At 41.1% G+C, this 21,616-nt stretch overlaps 2 protein-coding genes across 7 annotated transcripts; one reads left to right on the forward strand and one right to left on the reverse strand.

Annotated features, from left to right (window-relative positions):
- Nucleotides 1-498: 498 nt before the first annotated feature.
- On the reverse strand, nt 499-6,276 carry LOC128896672 (alpha-aminoadipic semialdehyde synthase, mitochondrial). Of its 3 annotated transcripts, none has more exons than XR_008462063.1 (11): nt 6,081-6,276; nt 5,107-5,589; nt 4,721-4,946; nt 4,295-4,625; nt 3,760-4,123; nt 3,337-3,659; nt 2,952-3,201; nt 2,433-2,696; nt 1,931-2,312; nt 1,201-1,796; nt 499-996 (listed from the first exon to the last, which is right to left on the reverse strand). XR_008462063.1 is itself a non-coding variant. In XM_054160029.1 (10 exons), the coding sequence occupies exons 1-10, from the start codon at nt 6,168-6,170 to the stop codon at nt 1,681-1,683; spliced, it is 2,829 nt and encodes a 942-aa protein (XP_054016004.1). In that variant the 5' UTR covers nt 6,171-6,276; the 3' UTR covers nt 499-1,680. The 3 variants fall into 3 exon arrangements, 1 of the variants encoding a protein (XP_054016004.1); XR_008462062.1 differs by having other exon boundaries at nt 1,075-1,796; XM_054160029.1 differs by having other exon boundaries at nt 499-1,796.
- A 4,456-nt stretch (nt 6,277-10,732) lies between these two features.
- Nucleotides 10,733-20,860, forward strand: LOC128896721 (innexin shaking-B). Of its 4 annotated transcripts, none has more exons than XM_054160144.1 (5): nt 10,733-11,552; nt 16,422-16,641; nt 18,879-19,101; nt 19,171-19,424; nt 20,722-20,860. In XM_054160144.1, the coding sequence occupies exons 1-4, from the start codon at nt 11,102-11,104 to the stop codon at nt 19,417-19,419; spliced, it is 1,143 nt and encodes a 380-aa protein (XP_054016119.1). In that variant the 5' UTR covers nt 10,733-11,101; the 3' UTR covers nt 19,420-19,424; nt 20,722-20,860. The 4 variants fall into 4 exon arrangements, with proteins under 4 accessions (XP_054016119.1, XP_054016120.1, XP_054016118.1 ...); XM_054160145.1 differs by having other exon boundaries at nt 10,746-11,552; nt 18,812-19,101; XM_054160143.1 differs by lacking the exon at nt 10,733-11,552 and adding an exon at nt 13,477-14,882 and having other exon boundaries at nt 18,812-19,101.
- Nucleotides 20,861-21,616: the final 756 nt, after the last annotated feature.

Consider the following 21,616-nt stretch of genomic DNA (forward strand, 5'->3'; position numbering starts at 1 on the left):
TTAAATAGTATACAAAGTTATATACTGTTAAATGTAGTGCCTTTCTTATACGCAGAGTGCAAAGGATTAATAACAATAAAATTTCCCTTTGAGAGAAAGCTTTCGTTTAGTTATGTGTTATGTTACCTTCCACGCAGCTCACGTGTTCATTTATTTAAATAGAAGTTGGAGAAATGACAAGAAATAGGACAATTTCATTCGCTATACGCTCATAGGTTAGGTTACAATACGTATTCCGTTACATTAGAGTGAACCTTTCATCAATAAATATCACATTGTACACTGCAAAGTGCTAATACATGCTTCTATCAAAGGGTGTATAACGTGTCGTCTTAAAGATAAAAAAATAAATATATCTGCAACTAACGTCCCTAACCCCCTGGTTGTTAACCTTTTGCACTCGAGAGATGACTGACAGTCCTAACTTAACCCCGATGTAGTTACTCCAAAAGTGACACGTGACTTTGTACCTTGATGCAGCAAATCTTAAGGTAGATAATGTTTACAAGGTTTAATTTTATTTTTTTTATTTCAATGTAATTCCAATTATGAATCGTATAATTCTTTGACAGGTAAAGGAAACTTGATTATTAAATGTTAAATTAATTGCAATCGTACAACTTCCAAGCTAATACATGGCTTTGCATTTACATTGTACAAAGCTAAGAAAGCATTCTACAGTTATTGATACATACTACAAAAGAGAAAAAAAAAGAAAAGGCCTTGAATGCAAAAGATTAACTCATACCTAGGCGACGAAACATACATAGTTACACCAATCGCATAGAGAAACTTGTCTTAATTTCATTTGTTAACCAATGTATCATACGTTTCACAGCCTGATTCGCACACTGTATCTCACCGACACTACACTACAATTGCAGTCGTCTTCAAAATAAAGAAATCACTCCAAAAAGGAATAACCTCGATTGACATTTTCCAATCCGATAACCTCCGCTAACGCCTTCGATCACTTATGTTTCTCTTCTCTTCTCCCTGCAAAATTGAAATGATATTAGATTACCTCTCTTCTCTCGTAAAGAAACCAACGATAGCAGTCTAAATAGCAACAACCTCGTTTTACGTGCCACATCTGACAACGTTCGTAGATTCGCTCGTCTTCCTCTTCTCCGTACGAAATATTAATTATGTCAGATAGGACTACAATCGCAGACTGTTTATGAATAAATTAAAGCTTACCGTCATGTATGTTACGTACGTCACCGACACAACCTAATGTAACGAGGTTCGATGAGATTGTGTCGCCTGTACTGCTCTCACTCTCTATTCAGCTCGGGCCAGCGACGTCACGCGGCTCGCTATACACTATAGGCCGTGTGTGAAAAAGAAAAATGCAACTATTGATTGCATCTGATAATTTAATCAAATTCATTCTAATTCGAGAAGGGATGAACACCATGGCGATTTTTACAAATTCATATTCTATAAATTCGGTAACAATATTTCTTAGCGCTACCACTATATGTATAATGTATACTGAAATTATACTATAGTATAATTGTACTATTACTGTATCATAATAAACATAAATAAGTTGATCGCTGACTCTAAACTTATCAACAATATTCGTCAACAGTCTACGTAAAATATTCGCTAAAATATTCGTTCCTTATCAAAGTATATTCGTATATCGTAAAATGAATTGGTAGTAGAAATAAGTTACAGCCACTTTGACGTTTCGAAAAATTCGATGCCCTCAGCTTTCAAGCGATTGAGCAGTGGTCGATAAATGTCTGCTGTGAAGGGAAGGACCACTCCTCTTTGTTGAATCTCACCTGGAACGAACAAGAATCGACTCAGGACCGTTGCAAGCGGTCATTGATAATACATGCATACTAAATTAATATAAAAACACAAAAACGTGGTAAACTAGATATATATACACTATACATAAAATAAAGTCGAATACCATCGAGAATCATTTTCACAGCAATGGCGGCTGGATAGCCAACAGTACGAGCCATGGCAGAATGTCCCTTGACGTCTCCATACAGGACCAAATTGATCCCCCTCTTCTCCCTCCTGTTATCAGGCCAAAGGATGCCAATATCGTGTCTCAGAATCACAAGATCTCTCTCGCTCTCCTCGTAACAGAGCTTCTTCGAGAGGTAATAAGTAAGAGTGTCGAGGGGGGTGTTCATCTTCATCACCAGGTCCTCCTTCAGAAGGCCCAAGTCCTCGATCGCTTGCACGGCTTCGTCCGAGTTCAACATCTCCGCCAGCTTCCTCTTCAGGTTCCCGTAGAAGATGTTACCATTTGCTAGGCCGAGTAAGTTGCATACCAGCATCCTCTGGAACGGATCAAGAATGAATTTCATTTACATGTATTTATTTAAATTTCAGATAATCAACGAGTCGAGGCTTGTCGACGTTTATTTTGGCAGTCTCGAGGTGAATTTCAACGAGCTTACCCATGTGATATCGGGCCCGTTTGGATGCAAGCTAGGGTGAGGATTGGGATCGATCAGTCCCAGATACTGCAGCGATCTTATGGTGTTGCAGAACCCCTTGAATCTCAGTGTACCACGTAATACTGTGTTGGCAGAGTTAATTCCATAAAAATCCTTGTAAATTGTACTGTCTCGATTCGGATAGCCCTCCAGAGCGAACCCAGGGAGAAAGTCCAAGTCCTGGACTTGCGTCATTAGGTTTCCGCCTGCAGGAACATCGACTACCTTTCGAATGGAAACAGAACTGATTACGAGTGAATTATTCAATTATCGTATTATATGTAGTAACAGATACGAGACAATTTTTGTTACTAGTATTTTCTCTAGATGGATCCTTATCGATATCGTTTAGCAAATAGAACGAACGAAATCCGTCTTTGACATACGTTCGATTAATGACCACGGTTAATATTCATGGTGGCAGAGTTATCGCTATTTGGAATTGGAAAAAGAATTAAATTATTTGTAATTGTAGCTCACCTGTTGCTCGTCGTAGTATCTCGCAGATGCCAAGGTATTCAGCAACACTCCACGAGGGGACCAACTGAATTTGTATCGTAAAGGATTGGAAGAACACTCTGGGGCAGGCAAGCCACCACACCAGGAAACAAACGACTCTATTTTACCTCCAGCTTGTTTCACACTGTCGAAACACTCGAGGGCCAATAAATGATCGATTCCAGGATCCAATCCAATCTCGTTCAGTATGGTCACCTCTGCTGCTACAGCCCTGACGTGATCAAAATTAAATAATTCCACCGAGCTCCGAATCTTCCAAACAGTACACGTAACAGAGAAATTGTTTTCAAAGAATTTATTTTTACGTAACGAGGAGTTGTGATTTTAAAAAAATGTCAATACTCACTCGTCGTGCAAGGCCTTGACGTCCTCGTTCAAATAGCTAGCAGTTACCAGATGAGTCTTGGTGCTGATGCAAGCCTTCGCCACAACGTGATGCAGATTGTAAGGCAGCAACGAGACCACTACGTCAGCCGAATCGATCGTGTCCTTTAGAGTGTCAGGTCGTTCCAGCACGTTCAAAAAAATTGCTTCCACTCCAGGAAATTTTGATGCTAGCATGTCAGCTTCTTCTTTCAATTGCGACGCAACGATCAACCGTATGTTGCTGGCTCTGTGTAAATATTCCACCAATGGGGCGGACACGTACCCTGCGCCCAAGACAACCACCTGTTTGTACAGATTAACATTTTACATTTTCATCTTACAGACCTTACACCAATTACTAATTAATATTTACCATAAATAAATAAAAAGTACTTGAACTTACTGTTTTATTCTGCGCTTCCACGTTGTCTGCCTTGTGTTTGCTGCGCTTGTTCAGAAGCCTCAACTCCTGAATGTATTCAAAGTTAGCAGTCAATCGTCCATTCGATGCAATAATGGCACTGTGCACAGCTGGGCTAAAATGATGCTCCTCCAAGGGCGTCTTCGCGTCCGACTGGATAATGTCGAGCACATAGGGGTACAGGAGATTCCCGAAAAAGTCGGTCGATTCCTTTGGAAGTTGAGTTGGCATGTTGTCGATGGAACACACTAGCACACCAGGCCCTTTGAACGACTTTGTGTCCTTGTTACGATCGGCATCGTACAAACAAAATGGAGTGTCGATCGTTGTGCACTCGTTCATGAATCTGAGAATGTTTGAAAGACAAAAAACATTCTATTCGTTATATTTATGCTATTATATATTGTATAGCGTGTTATAATTGTATAACATGAAATGCAATTGCAGAATTTCATCTGTAAGATAGTGTTGCAATTTGTGTGTACATATGTATAAGATCGAGAAAAGTTGATCGTACTCGATACTGCCCCCAGGATCCGCGGAAATGTCGCAAATGGCCAACATCCTGTGGGGTAAAGCAGGTGCTCCGACACTGATTGGTAACCATGGAGTATGAGCAGGCCTCAGCAGGTATTTCGCATCGGGTAGCGTTAACAATTTCGGCGAGTCGACCGCCCAGTATATACCATTTATTATCACAGATGCATACGGTGCAATCTTTTTGCTAAAAGTGGAAATATATTTCTCAGGATGCTTGTCGTACTCTTCTGGATCGAACCCACCCCCTTCTTCTTTCCTCTCCAAGTGGTGCCTTCTTCTTACCTCGCAACCGTATATCTTTGTTGTGTCTGAAATATATATATATATATTCTAAATAATTATCAATGGAAATGGAATGGAAAAGTGTATGTTTGATTTTTGTGTGGATTTTGCGGCAACTTACCACCGTGCTCAGCCACTTTCTTCAGCATTTCTGGAGGTACGTATTCATGGGGGAGTTCCTGGAAGAGTTCTTGGCCCCCTTGACTGACGTTCCCACTGCCAGTGAAGACAAAAGTCAAGGGTCCGATGGATTTAGGCATGGCACCCAAGGCTATCTCGTAGCCCGCGTCTCTTATGGCTTGTCGTGCCATGGCCGAGTCCCTGTAATTGTGCGCTGGCCCAATGTGCTAACAAACACCGATACACGGCATTGATATTCATGAAATGGAAATCAAGTGGAATGAAATGAAATCGAATAAAACTTAATGAAATCGAACGAAATATAAAAAAAGTAAGTGTAAATGAAATAAGACTACTTGGACTGCTTCGACCTGACCATCGTCTCACCATGAACGGAGTGTGATGTCCCAAAGCCAACAGCCTCAAGCCCAGCCCATGCAATATATTCACCATGCCAGCAACGCCAGCATACTTTCCAAAAGCGACAACCCTCTGTCCATTAAGATCGGTTAATTTTTCGTAGTCCAACAAACGTATATTCTTCTCGAGAATGGCATCTAAAAGTGGCATATTGCCCTCCTGGGCCTTGATTGTGTGAGAAAAGAAGCAGTAGGTTTTGTTGGATAACAGTTGATCCACAGGAACCTGCTTCACTCCGAAGATGACCGAGGCAGAACTGATGTCTTCTTGCAACAGTGCACCAGCAGCTTGGTAGGATTGGGCAGGATAGGCTCTTCTGTTGCTGGGCTGTATGAGGACCTTCACGCCTGCTCTAATCAGTCGACGAACGTTCGCTGGCGCCAGGGGTGCCCTTCTTTCCCATACCGATTGATCCTCCCTCCTGATGGCGATTATCTTCCCCTTCAACGTCTGCAACATAGACTCTCATGTAAAATTACAAACATTCATTTCTGATTTACGGACTCGATAGAGTCTCGGGATTTTATCAAAAAAACAAATTTCTAATAATTATGCGAAGCTTGTCTCGGCACTTGGAATAACAAATGCCTTATTTTTCTCTATTTTCTTGATACTTGAATTAAAATATGTATATTACCATAATATGATATATTATTATTATTATTATTATTATTATTATTATTATTATATTGTACTGTTTACGGAAGAGAAACAAACGCTATCAAATACATTTCTAAATATTGATTTACAAAGCGACCACTCAGCGAATTTCATGCCGCCAACTATTAACAAGAACTCGACTACAAAAATCTTGCATCGAAAAAAAATAAAAGAAATCTCCTCCCATTATTTATCATTATCGTTCAGTCACGTGCACTTTCGATATTTGTCATCAAACTATTTACTATATATATATATATATATATATATGGATATCTTACACTTATGAAACGAATCGTGGACGGAACAGTGCGTATCGTTGATAAAGGGGGTGTATTAAATTCACATTTGAGTAATCGGAAAACCCACATAGTATGATCTGTATTCACTAGTTTATATAAATTCGCAACAAGTAAATCACCGTGAACCGTTCATGGACGCCTACGCGACACGTTTACTTGTATATTGGATGAAAGTTGCTGTGTTACTCTTTTGATAGTACACCAGGTCGGGGAGGTCAGTGCAGAAATCAGTATATATTACTTCATCGCCGATAAACTCAGCACTTTCGTGTCAACATGATCAGAGCTGGAGTCAAGATTCAATTTACATTTTGGCTGCCCCATGGCTGCCTTGAAATCTGGAACAACTTGTACGAGCCATCTTTCGATGCTCAACGACCGATAATTAACCGATTTAATATTCTAATATTTCAGTTTTAGTCGGAAAAATATTATGGTTATATATGGTCTTTTATTTATAATCGTCATATTCAATATTCATTCGACGCCGACGTTTAGTTTAAAAATTAACAACTAGATGTTTTTACATGTACATTTAGATATTCTCAACTCTTGAAAATTTACTTAGAAATCAAGTAAACTTACATTTTATAAGTTTATATTTCATTACATTTCATTTCGTGGAAATTCATTTAAAAATTAGCTGGCCCTTCCAAATATTTACAGTCTATTCGCAGTCCAATACTTAGTTTCAAGAATAAAAACTGTAAACATGTTTACAGTTAAATATTCTAATCCCTTGAAAATTTACTTATAAACTTTATTACTTGTGGAGATTCTTGTATCTTTTACAAGGTTTCCTTGCTTCCCGAGTAATACAGACTATAACCTAACGATACTTTGTAGCTAATATTTTTCTAATATTGGATCAAGTAGCCTGTATACTTTCCTTGGACAAACATTCGCTACATCAAACTCTTCCTTGGATCTTGATTATCCATCTCGATATTTGTCTTGCGCATTTTTTTCTTTATTTTCTCTCTCCTCAAGAACCAAGCAAACTTCCTTCCTTTTAACATACCTCCTACGATTCTCCCTCTTTCTACATATTTTATCTTACATCCTTACTTCCTATTCCCACGTAAAATAACTCTATTTACAATTATACATCCCTGACGAATCTCATAATCGCGTCAGACGGAAATATCAATAATTTTTCTTTAATCTCAATTGCCCACGTAACCCTCTCCCTTCTGCTCTTACATGGTAATCCTGAAAAAGTCCCTGAAGCGTCGACGATCTAATAAATCTCCCAGTGCTCGATCCCTCTGGTTCCAAACGAAATTTGGTCAATTCTCCACGATGAATCGATGGAAAAGACAAGACAGTGGTCTCGCGGTGCGTTTTAATGTTGCGCTTGGTACGCTCCAACATTTCGGGTTTGGTGTTTCTATTCCTGGAGCGGGTTGACTCCTCGCTCGGCTCCTACGGGAGGTGCTATGCCCTGGCTAGCAAACACGAGCAGTCGAGCCGTGTCCGTACGCCTCGAGTCGGCGCCGCCGGTTTCTAGCTTCTTCGTGGCGTGTGGAAGCTGAGGGCGTTGCGCGTGCTTCTTCTTGCCGTATAAACTCGACGATCGTGTCCGCGTGTGAGCACGTAACCCTGGCCTGCAAACTCCTTACGATATATTCAGGTTGCCTTTCTCGTTAAACTTTACGTAGGGAGAGATACTGGAAGATTAGTTGTTGATCGTTTAAGAGGCTTGGAGGTTGCTTAGAATTATCAAGAATTGATACTCGTATCGGAGCTGAAACAAAGTTTGTTTAGGGGCTTGTGGGGGACAAACAGTTGGTCCACGAGTGTTTGAATTATTCCAAACTTCTTGGACCATTTCAGCTACCACTCTTCCTCAACTTCCCATAGAAGGTACCTGCTACGACACACAGCACACTTTCTCTATTAATTTTAGAAAACCTCTGAACCGCTTTGACTATCCTCAAGTGTCTTCAGAGGCTCCAGATGCTGCACGTGTATTTTCGCCTACATTGTGCGCCAAAATGTACAAATCTTGGCGATCTGTTCGTGGAAAGTGAAGTCAGTGTTCTGGGATGAAAATAGGGCCTAGATAGTAACCCGAGGAAACTGCTCGAGACTCGTTTTCCAATTAAAAATCAGCATATTTAATTAATTATTGATGAAATTCTAAAACTATTAAGTTATTCTTCGAATATTGAATTATTCAAATGTAATCTGTTTGAAATGAATGTTCAAGATCCTGCCAGCCTCCAACAAGGTGGATTTATTAACGTGCATCACACAAACACAAACACACACACACACACACACAGAGTACGAGTTCGTTGACTGATGCAGGGAATATTTAGAGCGCTGATTTCGCATACTAACTCACCAAACGTTCCACTTTTTCTATGCCTCGCGCCTAATTCCAATATTAACTTAAAAATAATTACCTTACTTATTTATTCCTCTCTTGTATTCTTTTCACTTTCACTTTTCACATTCTTCATAAAAATGTTCGAAAATCTTCAAAACTTTCAAAATAAAGAGACGATATTATTATCTACAAGTAGTTTTATGGTTTCTTCGGGCAAGATTCGTAAATTCTATTTGTGTGTTTACACGTACGAGATTCCAAATATTATTTTAAAAACGCTGGTAAATTACATGGTTAGTTTGACGTTGTAATAATCTGGGGAGATGAAATGCGCCACTATGTGGAGAAGTTATCCAGACGGTTCGATTAGTTTTAAACAAGTAACACGCCGCGAAAAAAGACAAATAAGAAACAAACCAAAGCTTAGTTTCGGTTTCATTCAGTTTCGTGTTTCGTTCCTGGCTTCTGCCACTTCTCGGACCTTTTATACACAAATAATCAGTGCCAATAATCTAAGCCTTCGCCAACACTCTGTCTCGAGATGATAGAAAAAACATTTGGAAAATTGACTGGGGCAATGAGAAATAATTTTTTATAAACAAAATCAGCTCTCCGTAAGATTTACAAGGGACAAAAGTTTCGATCGAAAATGTTCGTTATTAAGAGACAAACAACTTGTAAATAACACACAGACAGTTTCTTTGCATTTCAATAACAAACATTCATTTATACTCTGCATAAGCCAACGAAAAAAACCTGATAAATTGACGCTCTTTACGTTGAGTACTTGGAGAGAGAAAAATATAGCAAACATCGGTTATCTTTCGAGCCAACAAGAAACTCCTCTTAATAAACAGCCGACTCTTCCTGGGATGGGTCAAGCTTCCTCGCCGTGTTTCTTGGTCGTCCAACGCGAATGTTTCTCGCGTTTCCCCAAGAGATACCGACGAACCGGAAAGTGTCAGCTGTCTCGTCGAAATTGGGGGCTCGCGCGTTCCTCTATTTTTAGATAATCGCGCTTTGTGTTACAAATAGGAGCCGCTCGCGTTATTATCGGCCGACCGTATGGCTGGAACCGGTGCATTCGTGGAAGCAAACCCATCGATGTTATGTCTTCTCTCGGAAAAAATCCGTGGGCGTCTTCCTCGCTGACAAAACCCCTCGTATTTATCGGTGTTGATAGCTTTTCCCTCTACCGAAATCCTTTCGGGGATCACTCGTCCAGTTGGAGGACAATTGGTGACACTTTTGTAGACGTACGTAGGAAACCGTACGAGGATTCGAGTTGCTCTGTTTATACTTTCGAGAAACATTTATCAAATTGATTTCTGATGAAACGATTCATTTGTATGTTGGAAAGAACATTCGATTGTTTGGAAATAGTAATGGGAATTTATATCATATGGTCGTTGTCATAGTCGTCAAAGTATTAATATGTATATCATTGATATTTCAAGTTTAAAATATACATTATAATTCGGGGAATTAACAGGGGATTATTGGTCCTTTCGTCATTGAACGGTGTGATTATCCTGAAACAGAGGATAGAATGCTGGAGGAACAGCTCGAAAACATAGCGCTGGAATATAATACAGTCTCGAGTCACCGTTCCACCTTTAAAATGACAGATTTGTGACACAAGTTCGACGCAGTGGCTTTTAAAACAGTGGCGCGATTGTGAAATGCAACTACGGTTTCACAAAGTGAGTACTTGGAAGTGTTTCTGAGCAGTCGTTCCTTCCTAAACAAGCAAGATCGACGACCAACGGAAGCTTCCTGGAACAATCAAACACATTCGAGGAGTACTCTCGAACAGGGAGCCAAGAAACTTTGAAATTTATTGGAAATTTCAAACAACACCTGAGAAACATGAGCGAGGTTGGATCGGTCCTGAATATTTTCAAGATCGTCGCATTTCCTGATACTTTAGACTCGAGTGGGTGGGAATTTACGATGCTCTGAACGAGGAAGAATGCGTGCAACAGGACTAGCGAGGGCATACCAGGATCCTAGGAGCACTTCAGAGGATCCCACGTGGATCATCGTGTTGGATCTCTGCAAGGGTACGCGTCAAAATTTTCGTTTGTTGATCCTGCCAGACGCGAGCATCGAGCCTCAGAGGTTTCAAGGGCCCCAAAAGGTCAGGAGGTCCCCCAACCATTCATAAGTGCTTTTCGCTAAACAACTAAAAATGATTAATTCCAAATGTGAGACCACACTGAAAATACATTCGGATAGGATTAGCGAATAAAATAAACTTCGAAATAAAACACGACGTGAGATTGTCTAACCTTCGACAGTCTCGAGACGAAATTTCAACTTGATAGAAAGTTTCGCTACTTCTAGTCTGGCGGCCAACGCGTTAAATAAAATTTTAAATTTTAAATTTATCAGATCACAGTAAAGAAATATTAAATTAAATATATAATCTGAAAGTTAAGCGCCAAAGGAAATGAATTGAAATGAAATTTATGAATGTTTCTAAAGGTAGAAGAATAGATACCACGATATATATATACCTTTGATTATGCCCACTCCAATAGTCTGCAAATAAAATTGAATCCCAGAAGTGATTTTCGAAAATATCTGGCATTGAACGTGTTGGATAAAGGAGATAAAGATCGATAGGTGAGAGGAAATAATAGGAAAAATGTGAAGAACGTGGATGGAAAGGATCGACGTACGATCCATTGGTATCGTCGTGATCCAGAGATACCCTGCCCCCGCTCGATTCGATCTCACTCTGATCCAAAATGCTGGACATATTTCGAGGCTTGAAGAGCCTGATCAAGATTTCTCACGTTCACATCGACACAGCAGTCTTCAGGCTGCACTACAGCATGACTGTCATCCTGCTGATCGCGTTCTCGTTGATCGTCACCACGCGACAGTACGTGGGGAATCCTATCGATTGCATTCACAGCAAGGATCTGCCAGAGGACGTGTTGAACACTTACTGCTGGATCCACAGCACCTACACGATCACCGCCGCTTACAAGAAGCGCGAGGGTTTCGAGGTGCCCTTCCCTGGCGTCGACAACTCAAAGTCCCATCCAGAGAGCGAGAGGAAGGAGTACAGGTACTATCAGTGGGTCTGCTTCATGCTGTTTCTTCAGGTAATTCACCAGAGAACAGTCCTCTCTTTACTTTTCATTTTTCACTCTTTTCTAATACTTTTCCTAGTGTTGTACCGTCTTGTAGTAATGTACTCGAGTTGTACAAATCCACTGCGTACAATAATACAATATCTGAAACATAAATAGAACCTCTCGTTACATTACGAATTCATCAAACAATTATTTGTAGCATTTAAACATGTCGCATTTACTATAGCATTTACTATATCGACGAATGGCAGGGCAAAGGTAAGAGTCAGGACGAAAAATGAAAGAAAACTACTCGATAGAAAACGAGCCGACGCGAGAAACAGACCAAAAGAGTACCCTGTTGCCAGTTGCCAGTCTGCGCAATCATAGCAGTTAAATCGATATTTTTCATTCGTGAATGAAATTTTGAAGTGAGCGTATAGAAAATGCATCGATAGATGGGTTTGACAACGAGGAAAGCCGGATAACAAACGAACTGGTTGCGGCTACCAGCGACGAATTTACTCACTACTTACAGAAGCTTATATCTAGTTCATTGCCAAGAAGGAAACCCTAAGCATATTAACTCGTTAAACCCGTAGCTGTTACTTGGTCGCCGAGGGTCGCTGTCGTGCTCGTCGCCTTGACGCTCGGTCAAAGACGTTCCTCTACCCTCACCTTTCGACTGATCTCTTCGAGTAGACGTGTCGTTGGATGGAATTAGTGTTTTCTGTTCGGTATCGATCCCCTTTGCATTTCGACAACTTCCCTCTGACGAATGAATCGAGAGATAAACGAGTTTCGTCTTGATTTATTTATTTATTTATTATTAATTCAATCATTTTTATGGCGCAATTTGCAACTGCTGGAGGCTGCTGATGTCTTTTCACAGAGGTATCTGAAAGGGCTTGAAAAGTATCGGGATGTAAATGGGTGTATGATCTCGAATTGATCAAACTGCATACTTTATGGCATCAAAATTCGCCTAGCAGAATTTTTTCTGACCACTCGTTAAAACTCCTCGAGTCCACTCCGTTGTCCTTTCTCTCTGTAGCAACCCTAATTAAATCTTCAGATTCATCGTTATTTCGATTTATTACGAATGGGAGTTCCCTCTCTAATTAACAAAACAAATCCTCCAATTGCTTCATAATTCATCGTAATTTAATCCCTCTGATATCTAACTATAGAGCCACGACAATGACCCGAATATGTTTCATTTTTCCCTGTTTTTCTTTTAGGCGTTTCGCGACAACAAGTGCCCCTGGCCACCGGCCAATTCCTGATAATCACTATATATTATTACAACGTGACATCATAACGTCGCATGCATTTCTCATTTTCTTTTTCAGCAACGACGTCACCGATATAAATTACCGTCAACCATTTTCAGGTCACGATCCATGGCGAATCCAAACTTGGGTGCCATTCCCTTGTTGCGCGCGTTATACATATACACATGTATTTATGCGAGGAGAAGTTTCGAGTGGGAAATTTGTCGAAAAAAATGCTATTGGCCGAGTCATTTAGTAGTTTTACTTTGAGTAAATAGCGGAAAATAGCTCTCCAGGCTATCGAAATTCTTTGGAGATCCATAGGGGGGAGATTCGAACTCGAGGACCTTTGGAGTCGTAGCCAACCGCCTTTTCCACTGGGCCATTCCACAACCTACCTCTGGTATTCCTATTTGGCTACTTGTTGTGTTTCTTCACTTGTATGGAAAAATGTTCAACTGACTAAGCGAATTCTCGAATTTAATACTGCGTGTAAAGGCTTTGGGGCATGTCTAGTAGCAAAGATGCAAAGATGCAAAGACCCATACGGGTCTAAAATTTCACTTTTTGGGCCTCGTGCGACATTTTGAGCTGTCTAAGCGAATCCTCGACTCGCAAAGCCATTCGAGAGAATGATACTTAGAAGATCGTACAATTTATGTGTTTAGCATCGAGGCCAAGTGATACCTTTCAAGTTCGGTCAGTCTTCTGACGGCTTGCTTCCGTGCTCCACGTGTGTCCGTTACTCGATCCGTCCTCTCGTTCTCGTTTCTTTCGCTCCGAAATAAACAGTGCAATTTTCCATCGCTAAATCGCTGCTGTACGCCATGGAAACGGAAATGTAGAAACATAGAAATATAGAAATAACGAAAAATAACTATCGTACAATTTCGTTAGTACAAGCGTAGTATAGATTAGTGTGGATTAGTGTAGATTTATAAACGGAGCATAATCGCAGAAAAAAATGTTAACAATGGTGTCCCGAGTCCAAGTAAGAATCATCTGGATGGAATAAACAACTAGCCGATCAAGGAAAATGAACGTCATCTCTCCCTGGTGAAGCGAGAACAGAACCCAAGGAAAATGTACATGGGGAGCCTGGTGCTGTCGACGCATCCGCAAAGTTTAGTTTACGTGGAGTATTCTGACGGAGAATTGAGCAGAAGTGATGAGGAGAAGGAACCAGGCGGTATACAGTGACGAACGCAACCTTCTCTCGCAACGAAGCTTCTCCTGCAACTAAAGAAAAAGGCCAAACACTGATGGACAAACAATTCTGCTGGAGGATTCAAGGAAAGATGACTCTCCGCGTGGTTCATCCTTCAAAGTCAACGTTCTAACACAAGCCTGGAAGAGGATCCAAAGGAAGGATGACGTTGATGGAGGTCTGCTAGGGACACCAGGTCCTAAACATTCCCAAATAAACGAAATAATTCAAGAGGAACGAGAACGAGAACGAGGACGGGGACGGGGACGGGGACGGGGACGGGGACGAGGATGATCGCGATCTCGGTGTGGTTCATTGTTCGAGGTAAATGTTCGCCAGGGACTCGATCGAACGGCGATGAGCTTTCGTAGAGACACCAGACGCTAACCAGCCGCAAAAACGGATTTCCTCGGCCAAGACGAAGACGATTGTCTTCTGCAAGTGGAAAGGTCGACAACTGACTGCCCCAAGCATCCTAAGATGCCTCTGATGGTGAAGATGATCGACATTTTCGGCTCCCTGCGGTCCCTCTTCAAGGTACAGAGAATCTCCGAGGACACGGTAGTCTTTCGACTCCATTATCGCGCCACGGTGGCTCTCCTCCTGGGAGGTTGCGTGACCTTGGCGTGTAAGAGCATCTCTGGCTCGCCTATACACTGCGAGGCCTCCGGATCCGTCGACAAGATCGTCCTCGAGACCTTTTGCTGGCTCCACACCACCTACAGCATGGTGCACGCATTCAACAAGAGCCTTGGACAGGCTGTACCCTATCCTGGTGTCTCCAACAGCAAGGGCGTTGGCATGCACGGCCATGCGGCTCACCCTCTAGTCAAACAGCACAAGTATTATCAGTGGGTCATCTTCTTCTTGCTCCTGCAAGTACGATATCTGCAGTTTGGCCTAGTAAATTAGTAAATTATTATTCATTCATTCGGAAGGTGAGCTTAAATGTGAAAGTAAATTTCGAGCAGGACAAATGCTGGATCGAGTAGTTGCCAAGTGTTTGGGTTTCGAAACGACCTTGTAATTTTTTCATAAGCTTTAAATAGTTTTTTCATAATATCGCCGATGATTAATCTCGAGGTCATCGTGCTATTTATCGAGAAAATCGAAAAAAATGTCTCTGGATGAAATTTTGGAATTTCAAGAAGCGCTTATAGGCGCGTAAGAGGTACACATGTTTCGAACAAGCCAGATATTTATACTGCGCTCATCGTTTCCTGGTTATCGATCAATTGTGACTAGATTATAACCATACTCATAAGCCAAGGTTGTGCCAGATGCCTTCGACTGGCTTCGCCCTACCATTAACATACCAAATCACTTTCGAACTGATTCGATTACATATTCGAATCATATTCGAAAAAGATCATTCTCCAAGGTAAAAGGTGGTCCAAAAGAGTGGTCCTAAAATTATTCATTCTAAACACATTGGAACAAAATTCTTTTCTGGCTTTACTAAAACATCCACGTTCCTAAACACGCACACTCCATACATCACAGTTCACGTTAATTAATGCACGTTATTTTTGTCTGTGTTATCGTAGTTTAACCGCTTTAAATCCACTTGGAGTGTATCATCCTAATAATTCACTGTGATCCCCGTTTCGTTATTTCCGCTTACACGTGCGAAACATGCCCGAAATTCGACTCTTAATGATTTTAAGACCGCGTGATCGCAATCTTTAACGGCCCCACCAACGGAAATCCACGATGATACATTTAGCATTTCTCCTGGCCAACGTAAACTCGTTACCCAAATGAATCGCTTCTAAATCACCAGCAATTAATCAATCCTTGACTTGAAACAATACTACCCCCCTTTACTACCATTTTATCGCTTCCAAACGAATCCTCACCGATGTAATAATACTCTGAAATAACAGTTATCGTTTAGTATGTTTCCAAGTAAACTAATTTGCAAGTTTAGTAATTCTTTAAATTGTTTATTTTTTCGGAATTTTCCATGAAAAACAAACATGGACGCGAAAGATTCCAACTCACGTCCTCGGGATTACCACCGGTAACATGCGTTTATTATGCCTAGTCAAGCTGAAATATCTATATACAAATGGGGCAATAATTGTTAAACAGTTACACCCAAGAAATAATGATAATAATAGTAATTTTTTAAATTACATAATAATACAAAGTGGAGCAAAGTAAGTATTCGCCATGTCGATGGCTGTGGAATCAAAGTACGAGGTCTGGTGAGGGGTAGCGTTATTATGCAGTTTAGGATTAATTTCTTGACCAACTACATGAAGGATTCATTCCTAGCCTTTGTGTCCTTGTTTCGCTTGTTATCGTTGCCCTGGGAGAAGCTCTACTAGCACTGATTTCAATCAATTCGATTCTACAGGATCTCCTCGTTCCTTGATTAAATTGTTACCGATCAGTTTTATGGTTTGTTTTCAGGCGATCCTCTTCTACACGCCCCGTTGGTTGTGGAAAGGTTGGGAGGGTGGAAAGATCCACGCGTTGATGATGGACCTCGACATAGGCCTCTGCTCCGAGGTGGAGAAGAAGCAGAAGAAAAAGATGCTGCTCGACTATCTGTGGGAAAATCTTCGCTATCACAATTGGTGGGCTTACAGGTACTACCTCTGCGAAGTTCTCGCCCTGGTGAATGTGGTCGGTGAGTGGCACGTTATTTTTTTCCCGTCACCCCTCTCTCTCTCTTTCTCTCTCTCTCACTCTCACTTCACGCTACCCTTACTTTACTTCCCCTAATTTTATCGCTGTACAGATTATTTTAAGTAACCTATAGTCCTTCACCCACTCGCACAGTGTCACGAGTATATGAGATAAGAAATGAAAAATAGATATTTTTTTTTTTTTAGCTGTTCGTTATTCACAAAGATGTTTATTCGTCCATCGAAACCGCTTGAAATTCTACGTAAATAGATTTGCCACACGTGCCACCTCGAAGAATATTATCACAAGTTTCTCCAAGTGAACCAAATGATCTACAACGTGTTTCTCGTAAAAAAGAAGGAGATAACTCTACCGATGGTATCAAAGAAAACAACATGGGAGATCGTTTGGTTACATCTGGAAGAACTTTATTGAAGGTTGGCTCGAGGTATCCCACTATAACATCGATTTACATTTTATGACAACAAATAGCAATCCTCTTCTGTTAGGAATAAAACGTAGGGAGCTATTCCGTTTCCTTTACGTCCTAGTTTCTTCATCGAGACGATTCGTTTTGGCGATCTTGAAATACCTTTCGAAGCACGTGCAGAAAAAAAGCAGCGATTTCTGTTTCCATAAGAAGCCGTTCCAAGAAACGGATCATCCTCTTTGATCTCTAAAGTCTCGGACATCTCTTTGATGGAATACACCGTGACTCTTGCTTTCTTCGCAACTTTTAAAATAGCACTCGTTCACCTTCGATTAGAAGCCAGAAATACATGTATCGATACGTGTACGTGTGCGTGTACTTTTCGGACAATGCGACTGTTTTCGCCATGTGCACTTGTTATTTTCAATGGCTCCAATTTCAAACAGTTCCTTCCGATTCTTTACAAACAACAGACCGTTGCGACATTGTATGTTTCCATTCCTCCGTCAAGTTTTCCCGTTTGTCGTTTCCGTTGGTATTTCCTCAGATCCTGCCGCGTTCATATATATTTATCTTCGTGTGCTATTTGTTTTGTTACTTTTGACGAATTCGTATCTCATGCCTGATGCTGATGGTCATACTGACATTCGTTGTTCCACGTTATTCTGGGAATATTAATTCTGTTCCCATTTCTTCTGTTATACTTGCAATCGTAACTTTGTAACTATAGGAAGGGGAAGTGACGCACCTTGCAAACTAGCTAATCAATTGACCAGGTCATTATTTACGAGTCCCGGTACGAACAATGCCAAAAGTCTCAAAGATCGATGTACTCGTACTCGGTAGAACTTGTAATAACCGAAATATCGAGCTCACCGCGGAGTGTAAAGTTTGCGTAAAGGGAGATCGAGGAATATGCGAGCAGTGAATGAATGATTCACAACAAAATTTGGCAACTATACAACTGGCCAACTAACGCGTCTGAAGAGCCAATCTATGCGCCATCCATCGGTTTTCTTCAACGTCCACATTGTTCCAGAATGTTTCCGTCGATCTCACGAGTAGAGTTGCCCGTTATTCGAATCAATTCTTATTGAAACACCTATTCCAATAAAATTTTATTCGAATAAACTCGAGGATGAGGAGTAAACGGCCCGTCAATGTCGAACAACGAACAAGGGAATCGTTCCAACAATTTCTAGGAAAGAAAGCTACCTGATGCGAAAACACCTAGTCACGGATAATGTTAGTGAGGCCTCGTGACTCCTTTACGCCTTTTACATTTTATGTGATATGCCGTGTGTGCGTGCGTGCGTGCGTGTGGGATATATTCAATGGGACATGGGACACAAACATAACACGCACTCTAAAAATATTAAGTGTATGCAGTAATGCATACAATATTCGCGTACACAAGAAACGGATCATGAACCCAACTGAAATACCTATTACTATGTCCTAGACCAACAAAGTTACGAAACCTACGCTATAAGAGCGTTCGCGTAGTGCAACAACAACACAACTATGCGTAATACACATGGTAAAAATCGCATCCACCGGCAAAGTATTACGAGCATAACTCAAACATCTATCTAATGTGCCCTAGGTCACCGAGTCTACAGAACCTACGGTCTCTACATTTATTCTGGTTAACGATGTAGACGTAGACTCTAGACAGCCGAAAAAAACATAGTTTGTCGAATAATAATCGAGATTACAAAAGAAGCTTGGATGTGCGCAGGTCAAATGTTTCTGATGAACCGCTTCTTCGACGGTGCCTTTCTGACGTTTGGTATCGACGTGCTCAGGTTCCTGGAATCGGATCAGGAGGACAGGGTCGATCCAATGATATACGTGTTTCCACGGATGACCAAGTGCACCTTCTACAAGTACGGCGTCAGCGGTGAAGTCGAAAGGCACGACGCCGTTTGCATACTGCCCTTAAACGTCGTCAACGAGAAGATATACGTATTTCTCTGGTTCTGGTTTCTCTTTCTCGGCGTGCTCAGCTTTATAACGGTTTTATACAGGGTGAGTTATTCGTTTTAAATGTTATCCGTCGCCGTTGTCCCTGATAGTTATTCCAGCTGTAATACACAGATCGTAATCATATTCTCGCCGCGAACGAGAGTCTACCTTCTAAGGCTGCGGTTTCGTTTGGTCAGAAGAGAAGCCGTGGAGACGATTGTCAGGAGGAGTAAAGTGGGAGATTGGTTTCTTCTTTACATGTTGGGAGAGAATTTGGACACGGTGATATACAGGGACGTGATGCACGAACTGGCCAGCAAGCTCGCGTCCAGACACCATCATAGCGTACCTGGAATCAAGGGAGAACTTCAGGAAGCCTGATCCGAGTATGTACCGAGTATGACTCCTTTTGCATCTTTCGAGCTAGTAACACAGCCACAGAAATAACGCATATCGAACGTGGACATGTGTCGCGGCCTGTACGCATACGCCACCTATCGGTTTCCCACCCAACCCGACAATCAAGATGGCGATCTTCGGTGGCGCTACAAATTCAATTTTGCTTGCGTCGGGTGTAAAATGAAAGTTTTTTTCGTTCTGACGATTACCTTTCTATCCACAAAATGCAAGCTACTTCCTCTAGACGTATTTAATTAAATGTTTATATCAGGGGATACAATGTCAGGGGAACAAAGCAATGGCCAAATATTACGAATTGTGAATCTGGACACAAAACTATGGATCCACAATCGCTGCTTTTCTACACATTAGCACTTCCATCGGTAATGTACAATACTTGCAAAACTACAGTGTCCTTTACATAGTTTCTAGTATCGTTAATATAGAGAACGAAAAATATAATAAACGGCTTGTTTAGGAGACTGTCCACCTATCCTCACAGCTCTTTCTCATCCGTTGCAGTTCCTGCAATTTTAGTTTTGCTTGATCGGTCCCAATAAACCCAGCATCGAATACCACGTCACTTGCATATAGGTGACAGACTAAACGAGTACTTTTCACCGATGGGACTCGGACAATTAATCTTAAGGTCTGCGATAATAAAAACGAATCCGGACAGAATAGATTGTTAGAGTCTAAAGTTACCAGTCTAATTGTTAGCTTGTATACTTTTCCAGATTGCCTACAGACAAAGTTTTAGCCTTGCAGTCTGCCAATCAACGCGTTATAGCCTCACCGTTCTCCGTCCATCTGACTATGTATATATTTGGTACTATATGTTACATCAAACTTGCCGAATACGCGTCATACATGGACACTCGTCCGATACACGTTAGCGATAACGCACTTTCAATACCGACCTGACCGCTCTGCAGCCATAAATTTCCTGGCAACAAGCTTTTGACATTAATGCGTTATCCTATTTTGAGCCGTTTAACAGCCGCGGCCGAGAGGTATCCTTCTGTTGAATTTCGGTTTGAAATAACACCATCGTCTTGAAAGCAACGCGTGCAGAATATCAGTTGTAAAAGGAAAGAATACGATGCGCTATTTATTGACGCAGACGACAGTTTGCGTTTGCGGTTCTTGGAACCATTCTACAAGGTGTTGCATTCTAAACGGTCCACGCGTGTCGTTCGAGCTATTAGGGACGTCGAAAATACTTTGAACGTTTGCAAACGTCCGACACCTATTCCTTGTTTATTTAGTTTTGTACTGTTGCAGATTGCCTCGGACAAGAGGATGTCTTCAGCGAGGGAGGGTCGCAAGGAACGGCAAAGATGGACGGCCAAGGACCAATAAGGGAACAATAACAGATCGTGTCACGGTACACTGAATTCTGTCCAAGAGACCCCTACGCCTCTTAGACAGGTTTCGTTTTCCAGCACGTCCGAGTGTCGCGTAGTTGAAATACGAACTGATGGATTTTATTTAATATGGGAACCGTGTGTTTTCCATTTCTATCGAGGGTGTTTGGTCGATTCTTGTTTATGAATGTTAATCGTTACTCGTGTAAAAAAACAAACTTGAAGAGAGAACAGGCGAGAGAGAAGAAACGAGCGAGAATAAAAACATTTCACAGTGCAGTGAATTGTGTCTGAAAATAACCCCCACGCCTTTTAGACGTCACGTGCCTTTGGACGATGTTTCTTTTATAATTTCAAAGGGTTTGCGCCTGCGTTGCGTTTAAATGGACCATTTTGTAATCGCTGTATTAACGATTTCTTACAACGAGTAGGATCGAAATGATGAGAAAATGGCCGTGAATAGAATCGCGTTAACATTAAACGTTTAAACGTCATCGTTTTCTCGTAGGGGTCTCGCGTGTTACATTGGTAAGGACACTCACGGCGTAGAACGATGTATTTTCTTTCACAAAGACTGTGCCAACGTAAATAAACTCGCGTGTAACTTTTACCAGAGTATTGAAATAAATGTATTTTTATTTAAACGAAAATTTAATAAATATAGTTTATCGTGTGGACAACTAGGATGCAGCTGAATTTTCTGTGTATTTAATAGAAACGCAGCACAAAAAGATGCTAGGAAGAACAGGAGAGCCAGAAGAAATAAACAAGAATAAATAATTGAAGGAGATTTGGTATAAAGGGGTACTTTA

Source organism: Hylaeus anthracinus, unplaced genomic scaffold (genome assembly GCF_026225885.1).
Source record: "Hylaeus anthracinus isolate JK02 unplaced genomic scaffold, UHH_iyHylAnth1.0_haploid 11978, whole genome shotgun sequence".
NCBI lineage: Eukaryota > Metazoa > Arthropoda > Insecta > Hymenoptera > Colletidae > Hylaeus > Hylaeus anthracinus.

Excerpts from the sequence above, each read along its gene's own strand:
- LOC128896672 (XM_054160029.1), bottom strand. The coding sequence starts at position 6,170 with ATGTGGGTTTTCCGATTACTCAAATGTGAATTTAATACACCCCCTTTA. Across the intron at positions 5,590-6,080 it reads CCACGATTCGTTTCATAAGT|ACGTTGAAGGGGAAGATAAT; the intron begins GTAAGATATCCA and ends TCTATGTTGCAG. Across the intron at positions 2,313-2,432 it reads ACGGGCCCGATATCACATGG|AGGATGCTGGTATGCAACTT; the intron begins GTAAGCTCGTTG and ends GATCCGTTCCAG.
- LOC128896721 (XM_054160143.1), top strand. The coding sequence starts at position 14,484 with ATGCCTCTGATGGTGAAGATGATCGACATTTTCGGCTCCCTGCGGTCC. Across the intron at positions 14,883-16,421 it reads TCTTCTTCTTGCTCCTGCAA|GCGATCCTCTTCTACACGCC; the intron begins GTACGATATCTG and ends GTTTGTTTTCAG. Across the intron at positions 16,642-18,811 it reads CGCCCTGGTGAATGTGGTCG|GTCAAATGTTTCTGATGAAC; the intron begins GTGAGTGGCACG and ends GGATGTGCGCAG.